The sequence below is a fragment of the Ylistrum balloti genome, unplaced genomic scaffold (genome assembly GCF_031769215.1).
Source record: "Ylistrum balloti isolate Yb309-2 unplaced genomic scaffold, AGI_CSIRO_Ybal_v1 Utg371196, whole genome shotgun sequence".
Classification (NCBI taxonomy): Eukaryota; Metazoa; Mollusca; class Bivalvia; order Pectinida; family Pectinidae; genus Ylistrum; species Ylistrum balloti.
Window position 1 is genome coordinate 570,497 of NW_026782651.1, and position 23,515 is coordinate 594,011.

The 23,515-nt window shown below is 35.1% G+C and overlaps 1 protein-coding gene across 1 annotated transcript in view; it reads right to left on the reverse strand.

Moving 5' to 3' along the window:
• Positions 1-5,302: 5,302 nt before the first annotated feature.
• Positions 5,303-23,515, reverse strand: part of LOC132561365 (VWFA and cache domain-containing protein 1-like) — a 49,214-nt gene continuing 31,001 nt past the window's right edge. Inside the window, exons 6-30 of the mRNA XM_060226090.1 lie at positions 21,081-21,225; positions 20,440-20,584; positions 19,938-20,021; positions 19,395-19,532; positions 19,117-19,217; positions 18,615-18,747; positions 16,470-16,616; positions 16,095-16,218; positions 15,568-15,679; positions 14,958-15,036; positions 14,567-14,656; positions 14,133-14,275; positions 13,659-13,756; positions 13,370-13,453; positions 13,041-13,151; positions 12,579-12,698; positions 11,946-12,045; positions 11,525-11,623; positions 11,153-11,218; positions 10,714-10,800; positions 10,321-10,436; positions 9,622-9,738; positions 9,136-9,281; positions 8,647-8,874; positions 5,303-7,793 (exon numbers count right to left, since the gene is read on the reverse strand). Of these exons, the coding sequence (XP_060082073.1) occupies positions 7,375-7,793; positions 8,647-8,874; positions 9,136-9,281; positions 9,622-9,738; positions 10,321-10,436; positions 10,714-10,800; positions 11,153-11,218; positions 11,525-11,623; positions 11,946-12,045; positions 12,579-12,698; positions 13,041-13,151; positions 13,370-13,453; positions 13,659-13,756; positions 14,133-14,275; positions 14,567-14,656; positions 14,958-15,036; positions 15,568-15,679; positions 16,095-16,218; positions 16,470-16,616; positions 18,615-18,747; positions 19,117-19,217; positions 19,395-19,532; positions 19,938-20,021; positions 20,440-20,584; positions 21,081-21,225 (3,232 nt within the window). The 3' untranslated portion in view covers positions 5,303-7,374. The remainder of the gene's footprint in view (positions 7,794-8,646; positions 8,875-9,135; positions 9,282-9,621; positions 9,739-10,320; positions 10,437-10,713; positions 10,801-11,152; positions 11,219-11,524; positions 11,624-11,945; positions 12,046-12,578; positions 12,699-13,040; positions 13,152-13,369; positions 13,454-13,658; positions 13,757-14,132; positions 14,276-14,566; positions 14,657-14,957; positions 15,037-15,567; positions 15,680-16,094; positions 16,219-16,469; positions 16,617-18,614; positions 18,748-19,116; positions 19,218-19,394; positions 19,533-19,937; positions 20,022-20,439; positions 20,585-21,080; positions 21,226-23,515) is intronic.

Sequence of the window (23,515 nt, forward strand, 5' to 3'; positions counted from 1 at the left end):
GCTGTCCTGTTATTCCAAGCAGACAAGCGGTCTGAAATACGCCCAGAATGAGTCATCATCATTACAATCATACTTTCAAATTCAGAGCTAATTGAATCACACAGATTTACAATTTTGATCCTTCCCTTGACATTAACGTATAAAAAACTATATACAAGATTTATATTGTATTACACATACACGATACCTGCATATCACACACTAATGTCATTCTAATGCACCCGACTATTTCTCTTGGTCATTTTCGAGAAGTCGATTTGTTCTTACGTTTCATTTTTCACTGACCTTGACCTCCTGACCTTTCTCATATACTTGACTTTCCCTACCTGTCTCGTGTTCTTGCCTTTGTTTCCAGACTTTTTCAACATAAAAAATCTGAAATAACCTGTCAGCTTCAGGATGTCTCTTTACGTCCGGGCATTTTTGTTTCCGGTATCTACTTCCTTGACAAATATTTTCCCTTTAACTTAGCAACATTATCACATTTATCCGCCTGTAAGCCCATGCCTAGTAACTAGCCCATTCACAATTATTGCTGCTCAGAGGCAATTCCAAGCAAAAATGATTCCATTGATCTATAATAAGTCCACCCCTGACCAAAAAAATCAGTGGCGATTTGTTGACTGCCTGGGCTTATTTCCGGAGATAAAGAGTTAATAACCAATGTTTCTCAAGTCCTCCATATTTCAAACCAAATGACAACTTGTCATCTCTGATGAAGAATGTCTTGATTTTATCGTATAATGACAGTCTTTTCAATCAGTTAGCGACAGATATGTTTAAAATACGAATACATCATTACTGATCTCATGTTTCCTGATTATGTACAATGTGTGTATACAGGGAACTATCGCTACCAATTAACATAACATTTACATATGTAAATAACGCAGCTGATTTCACTAGTCCATTCACCACGGTATAGTACAGGTCTGTAGTGCGTATTTAGGTGTAACATGAAATGCACACGCATTTCAATATTGTAACTATTATGAATAATTAAATTAAAAACAAGTTTTCTGGACAATTCAGATTTAAAGATGAAAAAGTATTCAAACTATACAAGAAATGTATGAACCTACCAGATCGTCATGTAGTTGTCCCAATGATTCGGTGTAAGCAGGCTGTTAACTGGTAACAGGTAAGTGTAAATGACAGACGTATATGCTAATGAGACAAATGATTAATTGAATCATTGCAGACGTCTATGATTAACATTTTGATGGCTGCACTAAGTTCAAGTTCTCCTTCATTGTTCATAATAAATTCCCCCGTGAAGATTTGCTCTTTTTGAATGTAATATATTAACTATTTTTTAAAATTTACATAATAATGAAAGGACATTGGCAGATAATACAGGAGATACGAGACAATGAAGTTCATGTACCTTGCCGATATTCTCAGTGCGAAACAAATGTCAAAGAAGAAAAAATATAAAGATGAAGTTCATGTATCTTTCCGATATTCTCAGTGCAAAACAAATGTCAAAGATAAAGATGTCATCCCGTAAAATGTTGTATTTCTTTTTACTAAAATGTCGGTTTTATTTTTAAAAGAAAAACATTTTTTTTGCGAATTTGATTTTGATTTCATCAGGAAACTGAGATCATGACTGCCCTGGGCTGTTGTGTCTAGGCCCATTATTTTGCCCCAATTGGACGGTATGTGATGGGCCTCCCGTATTTTGTTCAGTAAGTTGGCCATCAACTGCTATAAAATATTCCTGTTAAGTGGTGATACTGTCTAGGTGACAACTGATGTCTTAGAAACGATTTTAGATGTCCTTTAAAAGCAACACCCAAAAAAAGAAAATAACACATATATCACATTTCTGATTTTATTACAAAATATTTTTGATGCAAAAGTGCACCAACTGGTACAACATATAAAATGTTACAACAATTTTGGAACAAACTATAGGGAAGGGGAGAGCAGCATTGTACAAGATTTGGTAAGTCAACTTGCCCTCAACCTTTCATCAATCATGGTTAATATTCTATTAAATTTTGACAACTTTGGGTGAAAAATGAAATTTGAATGGTAATGACAAATGGGGTGCCATAATAGTTTATAATAAAATTGGCCAACATTCAGCCCCTGAAATTACACACAGGTAAAGGAACACAAAATTGATTTGAAAAAGACATTAAATCCAAATAGCATTACATGCTAAGGGGAAACAACTCTGTAAAACAAGAGGCCCAATGGCCCTATATTGCTCACCTGGATCGTAATGCCCAGATATGGTATACTTGCCTAAAAGATGGTTATTTCTAATATTTCTAAATAACAGCTCCATCACTTCATCTGTTTCCTAAGGCAAGACCAATGGGTGAATACTTATATCATAACTGTCTCTTTTTATGTCCAGCAAGAACTTCCATGGTGGGATCTCAAACCTTTTTAAGATTATGACTCAGAAACATTTTCTTGTGGGGTGGGGCCAAACCTTAGAGCGAATCTTCCATCACTAGAAACTTTCAGACCCATTCTTGGCAAGGCCCCAAGGCCCTGGAGGAGCCAGGACACACCTTTGATACAAAATATTATCATCTTCCCTAAAGGATGATTCTAAACAAGTTTGGTCAAAATCCCCTCAGTCATTCATGACTAGTAGCATTTTGTTGAAACAGTTGACAGACAACAGACACCACAGTATCCCTATTGCTCACTTGGCCCTTTGGGCCAGTTGAGCCAAGAACCTTTTGTATGGCCTAGAGTTTCTAAAATTCCTCAGAATAATTACCATGCATGGTCCCTAAATTAAAATGGACAGAATGAAATTTTCCATCAGGTGATACAAAGGTATTCTGATCTTAATGTATACACTACATCAAATCAACTTCATAGGGAACTGTAATAGTTGAACTAATTACAAAAAATATCTTTATATTTTATTAGAGGCCGTTTCAAATATCTTCATAAATAAAATTGATTTAATAACACCTAGATTCCCCTCTAGTATACTCTATCTGCATAATAATGCATATATATAGGACATTCTATAATTATAGAATATGAAAACATTGTTTAAATACAATGAAATAGCACTATAAATCTTTTTATGATATATATTTCTAATGTCTTCAAATCAGACTTGCGTGTCTTGTCAGTTTTACTGAGCATCCATATCTTAAATGTGATGATCAGTTTCACATGAAAAATATTTACTAGTAAACTACTGTAATTACTGTGGATCAATTTACTTCTACAGTTCAGAAAAAATTTCATGGACCTACAGTATCTAAACTAAATATGGTTTTTATAGTAGGAAGATCTTTATACAAAGTATACAAGTTACACCTTCCTGTAGACAATAACAAACCAGGCTTGGTGTCAACTTGTCACATTAAGGTTTAATATAGTGGTGCATCTATGTCAACACATGACCAGCCAAAGGTACATGCATATAATTAAAGAAGACAAGCAAGGAATAAGGGCGGATGGGATATGGGCAGTTACTGTAGGGTTTTGAGGAGGTGGGATGGCGATAGAAACCTTGGGTAGGAATCTGGATATTTCTAATTTTTCCTATCTCTCTACCCCTCACATTCCCCCCTCAGAAATGCTCTAGTCATTTGTTTTCGTCTGTTCACACATATTTCAAAAATCTCCAAAACCACATGACATGCACAACATCTCTAAATTCCATGTACCAGGCATTTGTGCCATTGGATGCTTGGGATAGCAACAGCAATTTCAAAGTGGAGACAGACATGTGATCACTGAGGAAAATTTAGGGGAGTGTATGGTGTGAGGGGAAGAGAGTCCTAATAAAAACTGGGGAGGTGAGAGGTCATAACAGAAGGACCAGAAGGGGGTGTGTAGAGGGGGAGAAAGGGTCATAAAGGAAGAACCAGAAGGGGGTGTGGAGAGGGGGAGAAGGGGTCATAAAAGGACCAGGAGGGTGTGGAGGAATGGGAGATGAGGGAGTTGTAATGAAGAAGAGGGAGGGGAGCTAGATTTACTAAAGAAATGGGTCATAATACAGGAACATGGAGTTGGGTGGGATTAGAGATTAATGAAATTCTCATAATAATAAATATGAAGCTGAAATCTGATGGCCAAAATTTACAAAACTTTCAAACTGAGGTAGTCCAAACTGAACATTTCACATATGACATAATCTACATACACATGTTAAGTGTTGATCATATACATAATTAAAACATAATGGGGATTAATGTGGCAGGGGGGTCATACCCACACATGTACATATATACACAAATATAGAATAAACAGGGTTGGTGAGGAGAGAGATAGGGGGCTCATATACCACACCTGTGAGGACAACGTCACACAGGTTACATAAAGAACAAACAAAACAGACAAAACACAAATGGAACTAAGACAAGACCATTAACATACATAGCAAACCTCAATATAATGCCACTCATTTCATTTTCTACCATATGGTCCCTATATATATCCCCCTAGATATTGCCTAACCTATTCATAATGCCAGTTATTCTGAAATGGTGACAGTGTAACAAGGTTTTTACTGTAAGAAAACTTTTTATCTGATTTATCAACAAAGGTTGAAATGCAACATTATCCTTTTAAAATAAAGATTTGTCCTTAAAAGTATTCCCCCTCCCCACATGTAATTTAGACTTGCTACTTTATATCTGTAGTCTAAGTTTACATGCACATTCAGAACACAAATAGCAGTTACATGCACAGCATACCACAGTCAGAAAATGTCATTCAAGCTTAAAAATTTAAAGCTATACAGTTAAAAAAAATCATAGAAATAGCAAACTTAAATTTCTAAAAATGAATAAAAATAATTTCTTCTGATCAGCTCATTACAACAATCCTATCACATCACAATGAAACAACCAACAAGAATTTCCTCTGGACAACAAATGCATAGAGAGACATTGACAAGTTGTAGACATAATGAGCTTAATTTCTTCACATAAATTTTTAAAAACCTATTTCTTAAAATATAAGAAATTAAAAATATTGCTTTGGATTATAAAATAACTTTACACCAGCAAATCACTTATGTAGTAGGAGTACAATTTTACAACTGCAAAAGCTTTTTATAGTAACAGTCAAGGTTATTTTTACTATGTCAGCAATAAGCAAGTTATGTTAAAACTATCCATTAAAAAAACCACAGTACTTCTTGCATTGTTGCAACAAACAGAATCCTACATTTGTAATTTGGTAAAAATTATTTTCCCATAATTTAGAGACCTGCTCCCGAGGAATTTGTACAAATTTAATTACCATAAATACGTTAATCTTTGATAACATGATTTCTTTACAATTCCAGAAAAATTCTTTCATTAAGTTTTGAATTCTTCTTTTATCAATTAACACTAGTTTTAATCTAAAATGAATAGAAATAAAAAGTTAACGTCTGTGTAAACTTTTCGTAAAATATCTATAGATATGTTAATAATAAAACTTGTTTTAAATCAATCACATGTCTATGGATAAACCGTCCTTGGTAGCAAGATCACTTAGCAGAAAAAGAAGTTAATTTGTAAGCAGCATTTTGGCAGTCAGTGGATTAATTTCGTTTCTTTAAATTTTTAAAACATAAGACGGTTATACAAAATGAGTCATATAGTGGCCTACTGGAACTTGTCACACCTAGCAGTTTGAAGTATCACAAGTTCAGGCACGATGAAAGAAAAGCCTAGATGTTTGATGATCCATTTAACATGTAAAACCAAACAATTGCACAGAGAAATAGATTTGCATACATAGACACAGAGCAGGGAGACACAAGGAAATGTCGCCAGCAACTTGCATAAATATATTCAGCAGTTTAATTCTACAAACAAAGGGAAAGCAACTCCGTCAAAATTGATTGCTTTCTCCTATATTCTTATATCTATATCACAAATTTATCGATACGAACACCCCAACCCTTCCAAAACATAAAAGCTTGCTCTGAAAAAAATAAAAGACAAAAGAAGCTGTTTCTTCACATGTACTTGTGTAGGTTCATAATTACTTCAAAATTCAACTGAATTTCCAAGTGATATTTATAGCATTTTTTCAACTAGGTGAATGGCAATAAGTTGAACATAGCACTATTGAATAAATTTCATATAAAATAAATATTAACTGAATCTTGGTAACTCAGATATTGATAAAAAACAATTTTAAAAAAGCTAAAAATTTGATAATCAATGTAGAAATCCATAAAGGGAGATAATTCTATGCTTTACATGGCATTGAATATATCAAGCAAAAAGTTTTTACAACCTTTGGTTAAGATGGAACAACCTATTGTATTTGTAGAAGATGCAAACATTAAGAAGCATGTTCATATGCCTGGTTAATTATACAAATAAACAAAAAAACAAATAACATAAAAGATATAACGACCCCTATGTTTTTATCCTTATCAACCCACATGGCAGAATTTTCTCTTAAAATCCTTTCGATGCATATTTTTGAAGGTTTTGCAAGAATTTCATTTCTGTTGCATTTGGATAATGTTGCACAAGGGAGAATATATATATATATAATTACATACAATTTTTCATGTAACGATTTTTCTGCCATTTCATTCAACAGTACATGTATATATAGTGTACACACCAATATGCCCAGATAACAAATTTTTTCCTGAGATCCTTTTCTATTTGACCTTTGTCCCAGAGACAGGGGCACATTTTCACTGTCCTTTGCTGCTATTAAGCCATATTTTGTATTAAATCAAGACTTTTGGTCCGAAGGACATTTTCACAAATTTACAACCTAAATGTCAACAGCGATGAGCCCTGGCACAAATCACAAAGTCATATTAATTTTGTATGTGAAAATGTTTGATTTCAAATCAACACACAAAACCTTTAAAATCATGGCTGGAGCAGTTGGTTCCAATAATTATGAACTCCACATGAACTGAAAAATACTTTTAGGCTTATCAAAGTTTTCGCTAAAGCCTTTCAAAAAACAGATCATCATGTTCTCTTCCAGCATATTCCTGGCATGAATCACACCAAATCTCCTCTGACGCACTATCAACTTCACCTGGGTCATCAGTCCAGGTAACACAGCTCGTTGTTAAAACAGCTATCAGACGTCGGGGCAAGGAAAATACTTGGATGATGATACAAAGACGTGAATACTGTTGCACAATCCACATAGGTGATTCTCACAACTATCGGTAATACAAATGATCCACCATAAAGTTTTTCCACAACACGTGAGATTCTATCAGAACATATCATTTCCCCAATTTAGTCTTCCCAATACATTTTTCTGTAGAAAGATTTCCACAGGAATATGGGCACATGGAGATTTGATTCACCACAAAATGAAACACAATGATTCAATTGTACTTTTGCTGGCCTTGATAAATTAACTTAAATAATGAAATAATAGATTAAATGAGACTGATTTTCAGTGTGTGTCCACCATATGTACTTGTACATTGGCTATGATGTTGTTGGGTAACTCCGGTATGGGTGTATTAATGATCGTCTGTGGTATGCACGTTTGCTCGGGTATGGACTGGTGACATCCCGACAGTCTTGTTAAGGGTGGAGTCGGGCTTCGACTCCGTCTATAGTTACTAGGGGGAGGGGGTAATATAGGATTTTTGGCTACCACTGAATAAGGTCCAGGCCTATAACGGTCTTTGCCAATGATAAGAGGTTCGAGGCAGGGAAGACTTGCATGTTCACTGTCCTCATGTGGAGTCATCGTACTATAACCATGGTCACTATCCCCACCAGCAGGCCGGCGATAAGATGTATTCACACGATATGGCGACACACTCGCTGCATTGTCAAAAGTTGCTAACACAAAGTTTGTATGACCTAAAACAATGGAAAAAACACATTAAGAGACTGAAATAAAAATGAAAAAAATTCCATTTTTGTTTCATACATCTTTTATGAAGTCAGAACTGAAAAAATATCAAATTCAGTTTTCGATAAACATTTTATGTGAAATATGTGAAATTCTTAAGTTTTCCCTCCAACATCATCTGCTCTTCAATCTTCCAATTTTACTTATTTTTTTATTTTCAATTTTTCTAGTATGAATAGAAAACAGTACTTAACACAGATTTTTTAGTAAAACTTTGAAACAACGTGACATAATTTTCAAGAAAGGAATGTAATGGACAATATTGGTCTTTACAGATTTCATTATTGAATATAGCGAAAATTAGAAACCCTCGAAAATAACAACTCTGACATCAGGAAACAAACTGTTTTACCACTTTTAAAAGAAAACAAGCCAAACATCTATCTGAAATTATACAATTTCCCATATATTGGTCATTTTGTTTGATTTTTTCATCTTTTACAGTAACTATCTCTTTCAAAATATATCTATGTTAATCTTATTTCCCTGCAACCCCCTATATCTGTTGTTTTTACTAACCCATTTATGTATATGTGTGTTTTACTGATAAGAGAACCATGTGTTAGATAAGCTTTGGCTTAACATGTATTTATCCTAAAAATAAAGATAATCATAAAAATCAAATAATAACAACATCATTTCATGGATACAGTGTGTATAGGAACATACGTTGCAGTATTCTGTGAAGAACATATCATCCACAATGAAAAGATGATGTTATCGATTATCCTTTCAATTACAGGCAAATATTCGAACACATTTTTAGATATTGTGATGTTGAAATTAAATCTAAAACCTGACCTGAGCCTGGGTCATCTGTAGGCTCCACCTCCTCAGCCTCGTAGTATTGCGACATGCGATTAGGGTTGTCTGGGAGACTGGTGATGTACTGGTGGGAGTCGCGATGAATATGATGTCGGTAGCAATACACACCGAGGGCCAACACCAGAAAACATCCCATTATACCTCCTGCCACAGGTCCGACTGGGGCACTCTTTACTTGTGGTGGAGGGTCAGTATATAACAACGCTGAAACATATAACATTTTATAATGACACTTTTACATGATGCAGTTTAGAAAATCTGAAATATTAGATGCCATTTTATAAACATTTCTGTGACAAGAGGGCCAATTTTTCACATTTTCCTAGATGAGAGATAAGTATCTAATTCTGAATTTTTCCCATTACTTTAACAATGAAATAGACAAAGCCTCAGAACAGAGTTACAGATTTTGGCTTTACTGTTTCTTTAATACTTCCTCAATACTTATATAGGTCCTTTCTTTACCTTTAATCTGGTCTCCATAAGGAGTTTGGGCACCTTCAATGCCACCAAAACACACACGCTGGTCAGCACAGTATGGTCCTTTCAGGGGAGTTAATCCATCCTCGGCCACCTGGCACCACTGACAACCCATTACTCCAATACACGTCCTGTAATCAATTTACACAGTATAAAACACTGATTCGGCTATTCTACCCTGCATACACAATATATCACATAATTTAACCTCACATATACAAAACAAAATATTTTACATCCTCGTGTACACAATATTAAATATGTCTAAATTCAGCTACTTAACATTTCAATCAGAAAATTCACATCGATAAATCTGGCTTTTTTCCAGAATCAAGAATGTACCTATCATAGGAATATACAAATCATACATTTCTACCAAACAAGAAGATAGTTTTAAAATCTTCCCTACTAAAAACAACTACACAGCCCCTGTACACCTATCAAATTAAACACAAAATCCATTGAACTTACATTTTACTGGTGCGTTCACTACACAAGGGCCTGCGACAGGGTTCCAAGTTTTCCATCAGCTCATTATCCAGTGGAAACAGCATCTCTGGCTCTGGATAACGAGGACAGCTGGGGTTCCTGTTTAAATTAAACACAAAATGCAGTTGACAATATTTTCCACAGATACCATTAATAATATAAATCATACTGAAATATGAAAAGGTTTCTTTTCTGACGTTAAAAACTATTCATGGTTTTGTTAAAGGCCTTAAAGAGAAAGAATGCATATTTCACAAAACGAATGAAAAAAATGAGATGAATTTTTATTAACTTTAACATTTTTTTTCTTCAGATATCAGTTTCTGGTGATTGCAATCAATCCTTGAAACTCCTGAAAAGTAAGAGCTCCAGGAAAATAACATTCACTGTACTTTCCCTACACAGGTGGATGTTGTTCAATTCACATGCATCAACCACACATGGATTTAATCTTAACACATTTTGAATGGCTGACACAGCGAATTTTGGCCACATTATATATGGTATAAATAGTATTTCTTTCACTTTCATAATCTGTTTTTGCTTAGCTGCAAAAACATCTTGTTTTGAAAAATAACTATAAATGAGGGAGAAAGATATCTACAACAACCGCCTGCTGTGTAACCTCGACTTATTTCAAATTAAGTTGATATCTGTACAGAGGTAGATCAAGGAACTTACATATCCTCTTCCTTCAATAAGGCACCGGTACAGAAATTCATTGCTAGAGGGCATTCACAAGGACACTCGCATTCAATCTGTTCCATTCTGTTACAGTTCAGGCACAGACGGTCAAACTGTAAACAATGAAAAATGATACGATATTTAGAAGTTAAAATCTGACCAGCTGTATCCATCTTACTATAATAGCCAAAAGAGTATTACCTCTGATTAATGGTCAGGAGACAGGCATATTACAGGAAAATAACTTTCCTACACAAGCTGGGATAAATTTGGGTGAGCTCATTATCAGAAGTGTCAGATAAAATAATGTATTATGATATATAATACACTTATCATATTTCTAATACTGAACTGACATGCAGAAAGAATTCTGAATGGACCACAACCTACCATACTACAAGGACAGAAAGCAGTTGCTGTGTCACATGTGTGATTAACTATTGCGATGAAGGCATTAGTTCCAGGAATGTGTGTTATCTGTAAAACATAAAAGACATTCATGAGAAATTAAAAACTCTCACACCACCTAGCATTACACAGAAAGATTGTAGTCAATACCGATCCCCATATTTTCTTATGCTGATTGTCTCCAATACATATGAAACTCTCAACGATAATATACACAATTAATAACTTTGCTGCTAATTTGAATTTTAACTAAAAAACTTATTGTTTCAAAAACAGTTTCCTCAGTAAATGATTCATCATTAATCTGTTATAATTCAATCACTATTTTCTAATAACTTTCATCATTATGTCATCAAAGTAAATACAATACTGATTGCACAAGAACCTCACTTAAAGCTGGTGACTGGAGATAAAGACATACCTGATAACGTGCACAGTGTTCTCCATGTACTCTGTTAGTAAGAACTCCCTCCAGGCTGGTGTTGAACTGTAATTATCATCAAATTCATTAATTTCAAAGACAATTTTATTTTTCTGATGATTTACTGTTATTATAAAACATTTCCTTAATGAACATTATGAAATTTAAATCTGACTTGAATTTGGCTGACCTTCATCAAACATCACAGAATTTTTCCTCACAATTTATCATTTACAAAGCAATATTTTGCTATTGCCAATTCATTTTACATCTGGTTGAGACTCAACACAATAACTATTTTATATAAAAGATAACAACAAAAAAATGTCAAAAATGCAGTTTGGGTGGTACACTATTATAGATATACAATACCTTGTAGAACCTTTGGACAGTACGGTCATTGTACCGATTACAAAGCTCCTTCCTCACGAAGTGTTCATGATTCAGGATATCATTAGCCACCAAGGGTTCCTAAAAACACAGTATTTCATTATAATAAATTAAAAACAGGATAAAATTTTCTTTATCTACATGTTTTCCTTATACAAAAACACTTTTATATCAACAGAAATGAAAATTATATTGAGAATCTTACATATAATTGCACAAAATATACCTTAAGGATATACACACTCAGGAATTTAAGGTTACCTCCCTTTGATGAGTGCATATTGAATATCATCTTTCACAAGTATGATTAATTTATACACCAAGAAGAAATAGAAATAAACATTAAATTGGAAGACCTTCATACTAGTAAGATGGATAGCTGCAGTACGTAAGTAAGACTTACCTGGTGAGTAATATGTTGCTGTTCTACTGGACCTTTGCCATTAGGCTCAATCAATGCTGGATGTGCGATCAGGTATCCGGTGTCATCCATAACAAAGCACCTAGAATCAAGACAGTTTACATCATCACATGCTCTTATCTCTGACATCTCAAATATAAAGAGAAGCACGGAACAGGGATTACTGGCTTAGCTTTTGACATTAATTGAAAATGTTTACAGTTTCAAATCCACATCCTGTCAAGAACATGTCAATACTGATATTTATTATTTATTCCACTGATTTTTGTTTTGTTTTAATGAAAGAAGGCCATTAAAACAAGAGGCCCTTAGGATCTGTATTGTTCACCTAGCTTTGCTTGGCTGAAATCACTTCATCAAAACTAAAGGAAAAGGAATTCTAAATATCAAAGTACACACTACACGACATATGTTTCATTCTGGAACCCAACCCACTGTTCTTTGAAAAGGGTTGGCCAAATCTACAAGGGACTCAAAGCAATTTGTAGAAAAAAGTTGAGAGACAGACACCATGGTATGGCAATAGCTCACTTGGCCCTTGGGCAAGGTGAGTTAAAAACCAACAAATTAACATTTCTCCTTTGAACTGGGATACTATTGTGCCCTGAGACTTACTTCACAGTAGGATGTTGACACATGGGGATATTCTCTACAAGGAGTTTGTAGAAGTACCCAAGTGTGATGTCCATCCCCATCACTCCGACGACTGGATCTGTGGTACTGTGTGGAGCACGCCTGAAATGATACAACAAGGTCATCAGTGCCAGCCTTTCTACATCATATTATGGTGTAATGATTCCACTAAATTTTTAACAGATCTCCGACATAGTTCATATAAGTAATATTGCAAATTTCACATATTTTCTAAAACCTATTAACTGAACTTGAATGTACATATATGATTAAAGAAAACAATGTCAAAATATTAGAAACACACAGAACTGATGATGGATTTGAAAAGAGGTCTTAATAATAATGATCTGATATTTTTCAATGGAACAGTTTGTCCACTAGAGATTTTAAAACCATGTAGCTTTATTATGTTGACACTAATAATAATGCTGATTATCTACTCACTTTCCCTCAAATACTGTGTGGCTTATAGTAGTGATGTAGCCAGCCCCGCCCACATCCAAATATGGAGAGGTGAGGGTCACCTGGTCTGGGTACTGCATGGCACGCTGGTACCTGTTGTTTAATGAAGATCATGAGATATTAAAGTATTGAGAAGCTCTATGAAATCCGGAAATTTGGACGACTTGGTTAGCTAGATTTTCACAGCTTATTTACGAATCAAACATCTGTTGTCAAATGTGTTACCACTGCTAATTTCATTTACTCTCAGCAAAAATTCCCTCTACCCACCTCAGAAGATTTAAAACTTTAAAACTTTTAAAGATACATACCATGACCGTTTAGTAGGATCAAATGTTTTCTCCATTAGAGTACCTGGCAGCATGCGGAACACTCCACTCCGTGTGGCGATGTACCTACAATCAGGAAAAAAGTACATTAAACATTTCCTCAATAGTGATGTAACACATCTTGAAAATATCATAGGCTGCTGGCATCAACATTACAATTATACTTATTCAGGATAACAATAATCTACCTCAGATAGTTGTTGAGATGAAATGTTAGGCATGAAGTCAATAACCCAATTTTCTTGTTGACTTAACAATAAGAATAACTTGCCTGCGGATGATGTAATCGTTAAGATTACTGGTGTAGGATCTTCTTAGCCATTCTGCATTGATTCTCCCGGTAGCAGTCACGTCATCTCTCACATCATCCTAACAAAAGCAAAAACTTAAAGATCAAACAAGATACAGTCATAAAAACTAAATAGAATTCAGACAAAAGGTTAATCCAAGACTGGCCTTGGGATAATTGTGCTTTTAATTACTCAGATTTTGACTTAACCAAGATCATTAATTATTAATACTGAAACATTTCTCTCCAGTATATAGTTCTGTCTATTATCAATCAGTGTTATTTCATTGTCCTGTAATAAGCCAAGCTCCTGTCTCTAAGTAAAAGTATTACACTGGGCCTCTGTGCTTATTGAACGATAAATAAGGTAAAGGTTTCAAACATTAAAATTGAAAAAAAAAAAAGTTATATTTTCCCCCCCATCCTAGTTATGTTTTGAGAGTCTGTGATACCTACATTGAGTCCTGGATTGGTCAGCAGCTCCAGACTATCAGAAAGATACAGAAGGTAACTCTGGACCATCCTCTTGGTCTCCTCCTTACTGAGGTAGGTATATGGCTCGGAGAAACTTGTGGCAGACAGGAACACACTGCTCACCTCTGTAAAACAAAATGTATCTTTTACACCAAAGTAAACATCTTATCGTGAGAATTTAATCTGTTTATTTTCTGGTCAACATTTGTATGTTAAAGAGTATGAATGACTGCAGTCAGTGTGATGGTATCAGATCTCTACATCAAGATATACAATTCCTTCTGTTTTCTTTTGTTGGCAACTTGTGATTGATAAGATTTGAAATATTTCCACCGTTATCTATAGAACAAGTGTTCATGAAGAATTTCACAAAATGAATGCACTCTAATGCAACTGAGTGAAAATACAGGACTTACCAGGTGTAGCTAGCTGTTTGAGGTGTAGGCACATCTTGTTCTTGGGTACGAGGTCCAGTCTGTGGTACACTAGCTCAGGTTCCTTTGATACTGTCAATCAATATCATACGAAGAGGATTGTAATTCTGCTATCTTTTGTAAACAGTGATTACCTCATTTTTGTATCAAGCAATCGTTACAGTGAAAACATTTCTGTTACTGCAAAAGTTTTTAGAAATCTTTTGTCACACAAGACACAATGTCATACCTATTTATGCTATAGCATCACAGATATTTCAACACCTATTGTATCAATTTGTGGTATCACTTTAAATTATAATCATTCTGACAGAAAAAGCAACACCAGATATCACATTTTTGAGGTCTGTTTTTTTACCAAAGACTCACTTACCTGGTATGTTAACCAGTTTTCTGTTATTTTTCCTCTCTGATACAGTTTTTAAAGCCAAAATGAATGGTGTATCTTCAACCTGAAATGGGAATCAAATTTTTGCCATAACCTACAATAATTACTGTAGAATCATATATTTTTTATGGAGTTGAATTTTTGTGTTTTCCCTCCCAAAAATACCTATGTTATGGACACTTGATTTTGTGGATAAATATATATATAAAAATATACTAATCTTGACAGTACATGAAATAAATACTCATTTTAACAGGTTGTGGATTGAGAGGACCTATAACGTCTAAACCCCCCCCCCCCTCCCCCCCAAGAAAATTAATGACTTTCCAGTACGTTGTAATTTTAGAAAAATACAGATTACACGCTATTCTATATTTGCCAGCCATACAACTTTGTCAAGTCACCATTTAACAGATAAAATTGACACTGTCTGTTATATATTATGAGGGAGCACCATTCTTATTCTTGAACAAAACATTACGCAATAAAATTTCTAATATCAACAAAATGGATTCATGAATTAACAATATTTCTCTAAGATGAATAGAAAAATTGCGATATCTGACAACTTTGAGGTGATATTTATAGAACTGACCCTTCTCCAGATGTATCTAGCATAAAACTCTGGGACGGTAACAACTGGATCCGATGAATTGGCGGGTGTCACTTTCCTCTGTATCATCAAAACCTCCTCACCACGCTCTTTACTGTAAAAACATAATCACAAATCATGTTATGTTATAAACATCCAGCATTGATACAGCAACATTAAAACACAATATGGTACTACATGATATACACAGAGCTAGAAATGTCTTAATCTGTGTTACAGTAGAAACCTTTTCAAGTAAAAACTAATACTGTCATCATGCAGTCATTATAACCGTTTTATACTGCCTCAATGAGTCCAGTATTTTACATTTAGGGAGGCGAAAAAAGGTATTTCCTAAAACAGGAAAATAATGAAATTACGAAATATGCCAGCAGAAACAAAGGAGGGGCAGAGCAATTTTTAAAAATAGGAAAATAAGATTATGAAATATGCTGGTGCAAAGAAAAGAGAAAGAAACTGTTGACAGAAAACAAGTTGATGAACATGATCAAACAACATGACATACTTACTTTAACATGTCACTTCGTATCTTGACAAATCCATCCATATTTTCAAAGTGCCAGATATCCGTGTGCATGGGCTGTAGATGTGTCTTGATTGGGCGACTGAATGATGGATGCATCAATGTGTAACCTGTGTTGGACAAGTCAATACAAATACATTCAATATCCTTCATCAACTGCATAGAAATGTAGGTAAAAACTTTAAAATGCATTCTGGTAATCAGGGTAGTGTTATGGACACTGACCACTGGTAATCAGGGTAGTGTTATGGATACTGACCACTGGTAATCAGGGTAGTGTTATGGACACTGACCACTGGTAATCAGGGTAGTGTTATGGATACTGACCACTGGTAATCAGGGTAGTGTTATGGATACTGACCTTCAGTATTGATAAGGAACAAGTAAGCCTGTTCACCATCCAAGTAAGTCATGTCCTGTACGATGTCCTCCATGTGTAGGTCCACACCTGTCACACCTATCACCTGGTTGTCATGGAAACAGGTCTGGCTGATGGTTAGTGTCAGAGCTACATGAGAATGGAGAGATGAAAAGTTAACTACCTATATAATAGATTAGGCTGAAATATCTGCTTTACATAATGATCCATAATATATAACATGAAATTTCAGATGCATTATCATTCAGAGTATACAATAACAATATATCACTTCTAAAAAGTTGCAAACTAACAACATATTTGCTGTTGTTTCCATCAGAACCAAAATCTCTTCTCATCCTACAGTCTATGGTAATCTATCACTTCATCCTACAGTCTATGGTAATCTGTCACTTTATCCTACACTCTATGGTAATCTGTCACTTCATCCAACAGTCTATGGTAATCTGTCACTTCATCCTACACTCTATGGTAATCTGTCACTTCATCCAACAGTCTATGGTAATCTGTCACTTCATCCTACACTCTATGGTAATCTGTCACTTCATCCAACAGTCTATGGTACTCTGTCACTTCATCCTACACTCTATGGTAATCTGTCACTTCATCCTACACTCTATGGTAATCTGTCACTTCATCCAACAGTCTATGGTAATCTGTCACTTCATCCAACAGTCTATGGTAATCTGTCACTTCATCCTACACTCTATGGTAATCTGTCACTTCATCCAACAGTCTATGGTAATCTGTCACTTCATCCTACACTCTATGGTAATCTATCACTCCATCCTACACTCTATGGTAATCTATCACTCCATCCTACAGTCTATGGTAATCTATCACTCCATCCTACAGTCTATGGTAATCTATCACTCCATCCTACAGTCTATGGTAATCTATCACTCCATCCTACAGTCTATGGCAATCTATCACTCCATCCTACAGTCTATGGTAATCTATCACTCCATCCTACAGTCTACGGCAATCTATCACTCCATCCTACAGTCTACGGTAATCTATCACTTCATCCTACAGTCTACGGTAATCTATCACTCCATCCTACAGTCTACGGTAATCTATCACTCCATCCTACAGGCTACGGTAATCTATCACTCCATCCTACAGTCTATGGTAATCTGTCACTCCATCCTACAGTCTATGGTAATCTGTCACTTCATCCTACAGTCTATGGTAATCTGTCACTTCATCCTACAGTCTATGGTAATCTGTCACTTCATCCAACAGTCTATGGTAATCTGTCACTTCATCCTACACTCTATGGTAATCTGTCACTTCATCCAACAGTCTATGGTAATCTGTCACTTCATCCTACACTCTATGGTAATCTATCACTCCATCCTACACTCTATGGTAATCTATCACTCCATCCTACAGTCTATGGTAATCTATCACTCCATCCTACAGTCTATGGTAATCTATCACTCCATCCTACAGTCTATGGTAATCTATCACTCCATCCTACAGTCTATGGCAATCTATCACTCCATCCTACAGTCTATGGTAATCTATCACTCCATCCTACAGTCTACGGCAATCTATCACTCCATCCTACAGTCTACGGTAATCTATCACTTCATCCTACAGTCTACGGTAATCTATCACTCCATCCTACAGTCTACGGTAATCTATCACTCCATCCTACAGGCTACGGTAATCTATCACTCCATCCTACAGTCTATGGTAATCTGTCACTCCATCCTACAGTCTATGGTAATCTGTCACTTCATCCTACAGTCTATGGTAATCTGTCACTTCATCCTACAGTCTATGGTAATCTGTCACTTCATCCTACAGTCTATGGTAATCTGTCACTTCATCCTACAGTCTATGGTAATCTGTCACTTCATCCTACAGTCTATGGTAATCTGTCACTTCATCCTACAGTCTATGGTAATCTGTCACTTCATCCTACAGTCTATGGTAATCTATCACTCCATCCTACAGGCTACGGTAATCTATCACTCCATCCTACAGTCTATGGTAATCTGTCACTTCATCCTACAGTCTATGGTAATCTATCACTTGCTTCCAGAAGCAGCAACTAACCACTTCTGTCATACAGTTTACAATGTTTCATGACATAAAGAGGGCTATTGGTGACCTTACCTGAGTCTGCTTTATCTATATAGGGTAGAGAGTATCGTACATGATGGTTGGTGGTACGATTGAAGGGTAGGTAGAACCTCCCAACAGAACTGCTCAGATCCTTGGTGGAGTTGATAGCCATCATTACACCAGGCTGTAGCAACAACGAGACAAATTATCATTAATGTATGTAGACCAAAAAGTTATGTTTGACTAAAAAAACATAATCCTAACATGAATTCCAAAAATAGTTATAATTTGGAACTTGATTACCCTTTTTTATTGTTTTACTTCTTTTCAAATTATATCTAATTTGTTCAATGCTGATAAATATAAACTTTGAGTCCACCTTAGCTGTTAAAAACTTAAATGTACAGACATAATTTAGAGTTTAAATCCATTAATATGTTTACTACTGTGCACTGTTTTCATTGGTTATATTTGATATGATGTGTAGATTTTCTGGTGACCAAAAATATTCAATAACATCCGTATCATATACCATCCACGATTAACAACTTACCACCACTTTGTTTGGACTTCTAATCCGCACATTATATTTCTGGAAGTTCTGATCGGCTATGTCTTGAAGGAAGCTCTTTTCGTACATGATCGGCTTGCCATCTAAAAATTGATATCACAACTTTTAAAAATCCACCAAAAAACACAATCTTCATTATCTGATGTTTACTGAAATGCCGCTTTAAATATGAGAGAAAACGGATTATAAAATATTGACGACTTAGAGAACATTATTTCCTCTTTTTACTGAAGTTAAGAGGTGCATAGCTTCACACTTACCATCAATGACAGCGTAGGTGTTGATGATGACACGATGTCCGAGGCCACCATTACGTTGTGAAATCACGTCCATCACATCCTTAGCCTCAGTTAGTGAGGACAACAGGCCTCGACTGATGTAGATTATCATGGCTTGTTCTGAAAAGGTAACAATCACACCATATTCCTAATGAGGCTACTCCTGGTCACACAAACGTTTAATGGAATCAGAAATTTTGTAGATACTAACTTATCTAAGTATGAAAACATGTTTGTATTTCATTTTCATCCAACAACTTAAAACTTTGAGAATCATTTAATTTGTCCAAAAAATCTGACAAGGCATATTTGATTATTTCTTCATTAATTGTTATCAACGTTGGTTCTGAATTCCTGTGTTTGTTAGAACATACAGAGGTGCTCTTTTAAATAATCAGACTTTCATAACATAAAAAAATCATTAGTAAATCCAATGTTTACTGAAGCCTAAATTTAAGACCGAATTACACCAGCAAGACAACAATGTAAACTATTTCATTTCCTCGGTTGTTATCTAGTACTTACCAATTTTTGCACCTTTTGTCTTTTTGACCATGTTTTCAATTATATCAAAAGCAACTTGGAATCCCAGGGAATGGTTTGTTGAAGCTGCAAAGAAACAGGTTTAAGATACTCTAACATTTATCATGAAGCTACACAAACTAACCTTTTGCTTGACAGTTAAAAAACTCATACAGAGGGTTCATCAATTGTATCACTCAACCTGGTTTAGTTTGCTGAAACTGATTCATTTAAAATAAAGCAAAAGAATCTAAAACACTTGTATACTTCCCCTATTAAGTTCCTTATATGGACACTGCCTCACTGATGGACTAAACTTACAACTAGGACATGATGTTTCAGTTTTTTTATTTCCCCTTTAATTACACCTTCATGTAATAAAGCCATATTTTTTTCCCTTTTTTTATAAAACCATTTTGTTGAAGGTACCCTTCATCCTCAAAAAAAGAAAGACAAAATGTCAGATGTATGTATGTATATATAGATCCACAAAGTTTGGTATTACCATCCTCCTTCTCCAGGTTGTCTATAAACTTGCTGAAGTAGAGGGTCGCCTCAAATGTGACAGGTACCATGGAGGAGTGGATACATGTATCATCAGACGGAGCCCTGGAAAAAGTTGGCCGCGATGCTAAGCCAACTACTCCAACCTGTTGACAAAAGAAGCAGATACAATTTGTAAATTCTTTTCCTTCAGTCACATTAAAACAATCATTTCTACTGGGAGAAGCCCAAGGGTACAGCACACAACCTCAACCTCAAAGTCAGCAGGTGGGCTTATTACAGGACACAATGGTATATTTTACTGGTTATGTAATAATTTGATTTATTGATATTATTATAATATCAATAATTATTTAATAATTGAAATTAATAATTATTAATAATATCAATAATCATTTTATTTAATAATGGTATGTATTTTTGTGTGGGCTTATTGTCAGACTACTGTCAGATAAATATGGTAGACTCAAATATGGTGGACAGTAGCAGATGTTAGTATAATTGAACTGTCTTCATTTTTATTGATTAGCTGTTCTTTGAAGAATTCAATAAGCTCAATGTTTTGAGGTTTTAGTTGTATAAACATGTTTATTACTGTATGGATCAGGTTGAGTTTTGCAAACAAGAAAACATAAATTGTACCCTGTCTTTCTCTGAAAGGGAGTTGAGCAGGTGCTTGGCGATGCCTTTTGCAGTTCTCAATTGGTTGGCACTCAAGGAATTTCCATGGTCCATTACTATTACAATGTGTTTGGGCTGTGGCTGCACTGTTGACACAAAGACCGTCCTGCAACAAAAACACACATGATCAAAAACTCTTCATCAAAGAAACACATGTGTGATTAATAAACTGCGGGTGGTTGAGTGGTGCAGTGGTAGGGAACTCAAATCTCCCAATCAGGGAAAAGGTATGGGGTCACTTGCCTGAACACATGGAATTTACCTAGGTTCTACAGTCTTTCAATAGTGAGACCCCTGGTGTTTTTCTATCTGGGCCAACACCAGATTTTTATATAAGCTGATAGATTGTTTCCAAATTGTTGTAAAATAAATAATGCTTATAGTTACAGAAACTGCATAATACTTAAAAATGTTCATCAAAGTATGGATGCTTCCATGGTTCTCAAATTTATGACTATGTTCATTGAACATTAAACATTCAGTCTTTTAACAAATTTAGCAAAACACTGAATTAATATCTTAGAAACTTTCCTCTGTGTTTGCCTCCTTATTTCTCTTGTAAAAATGGGGCACTTGAAAAAGTTTGTCATCATGCATCATCACAAAATCCACATCAATTTGTAACAACGTGGAGTAAGGAAAATTAGACGGTGAAAAGCTGGCACTATTTTCAGACACCAAACAGAAATAACCAAGTTAATTTTTTTTCTCAGAGTAGAGTCAACCATGGCAAAAATCCAAAATACTTTAACCTCTGTATGAACTTAAGAATTAATTTTTGATACAAGGAACCTCCAAACTCAGCTGGGTTTTGGAGTAAAAGTAGCCAGCTAGCACACAGTTGCCTGTGTAAAAGCCCTTCACCATCAAGCCATAGCTCTATCTCCCACAGATTTCCTATCATTTGATATAACTCCAGTAATAGAGATAAGATGTAATTTCATCATGTCTTGCAGAGAACCAAGACTGTGAACAAATCGAAGGCAAATGTTGGTGATAAGACAGAAGCAAACTGAGGACTGATAAATACTAAGTAGGGCTATCAGTAGCACCCTGAGGCTGCCTTGCCCCGGGGCAATTCCTGGGCGAGCCAGACCCCAGGGTCAGTAAATTACATCTGAGACATTGCATCCCACTGATCTTCATCATGAAATTTTTTTAAAATACGTAATTAAAGCTAAACTCAGAAAATGTTCTCTAAAAGTCTGTTCCACATAAAAAGTTCTTAAACTGTTCTTAAATATTAGGAAACCATCTGACACCCTACTCAGTTCCTGGGTATTCAGAGACTGTAAAATCATGTTTTTCCATGGAATGTTATTTTCGTTGAATTCATAGTTATTCTTAATCCACCAATTTGTAATCCACAAAATAGTTACGAGAAAACAATAGACATGAATTATAGTACTACCTGGTAATGGATTTCGAGAATAACATTTAAATGCATGTTTTTGTGAGTATCGGATTTTTCAGTAGTAGGTAAGAATCTGCAACCCAGCCAATTCAATCATGATGGTAACCACAACCACAACCACACTACCACAAGTTCAGTTAATCATCATAGTCTTTCAAGTATAGAACATCAATTGTTTGAAACTGGGCTACCATCTGACCCTCTCAGGGTCTTAAAGCTAACCAGTAACCAAGTGTAGCTCATATGACCTTTCAAGGACAGTTGTGGTAAAACTTTGTGATAAACCAACAAATTAAATAAGTTCAGTTACTAAATATATATAATTAGACAAAGTATGCAAAATCTAATGACACTGTGAACATTCCTATTTTTGAGTCATTTGATTATTTGCTCTTTTTAGGGATAGAGTAAAATATGAGGAAAAAAGAACATGTAAATGTCTATTTCATGATTTCTGTCAAAAATACAAACTTAGCTTCAAGCTTTTGAAAAATCTGTGAAAATCTAAATTGTTGAAAAACACTACAGAACAAGAGGTCTTGAGACTGTGTAACTTTTTTTTTACTCTTTTTTGCTGATGTCAAAATATCCTTTTAAAATCACCTATTGCATCTATTACACCTTTAGTATAGCTATTTAACATGAGCCCCTCAAAAGACAAGGTCAATCAAGTATTGCTCTCTCTCACCAACAATGCTGCCGTGATACAAAAGTACTACAAATATGTTTTCATCTGTGAAAAAATGTTAGGACTAGATCAGCGCCACAAATGAAATGGATCTTTTTTATCAGTTTTTATTAGAAAAACATTTTGAGGCCAAAGAACTTATCAGCAGATTGGCTGTGGAGGCACTTCTCCAATAATTACACTACATGTAGTCACATTCCATCTTTGAAAGTTGGCTACTTGTAGATGAAAACATCTTGATAATATCTGTATCCGAATTTATGATAAGTAACCAAAGCTTGATGACTTTGCCTG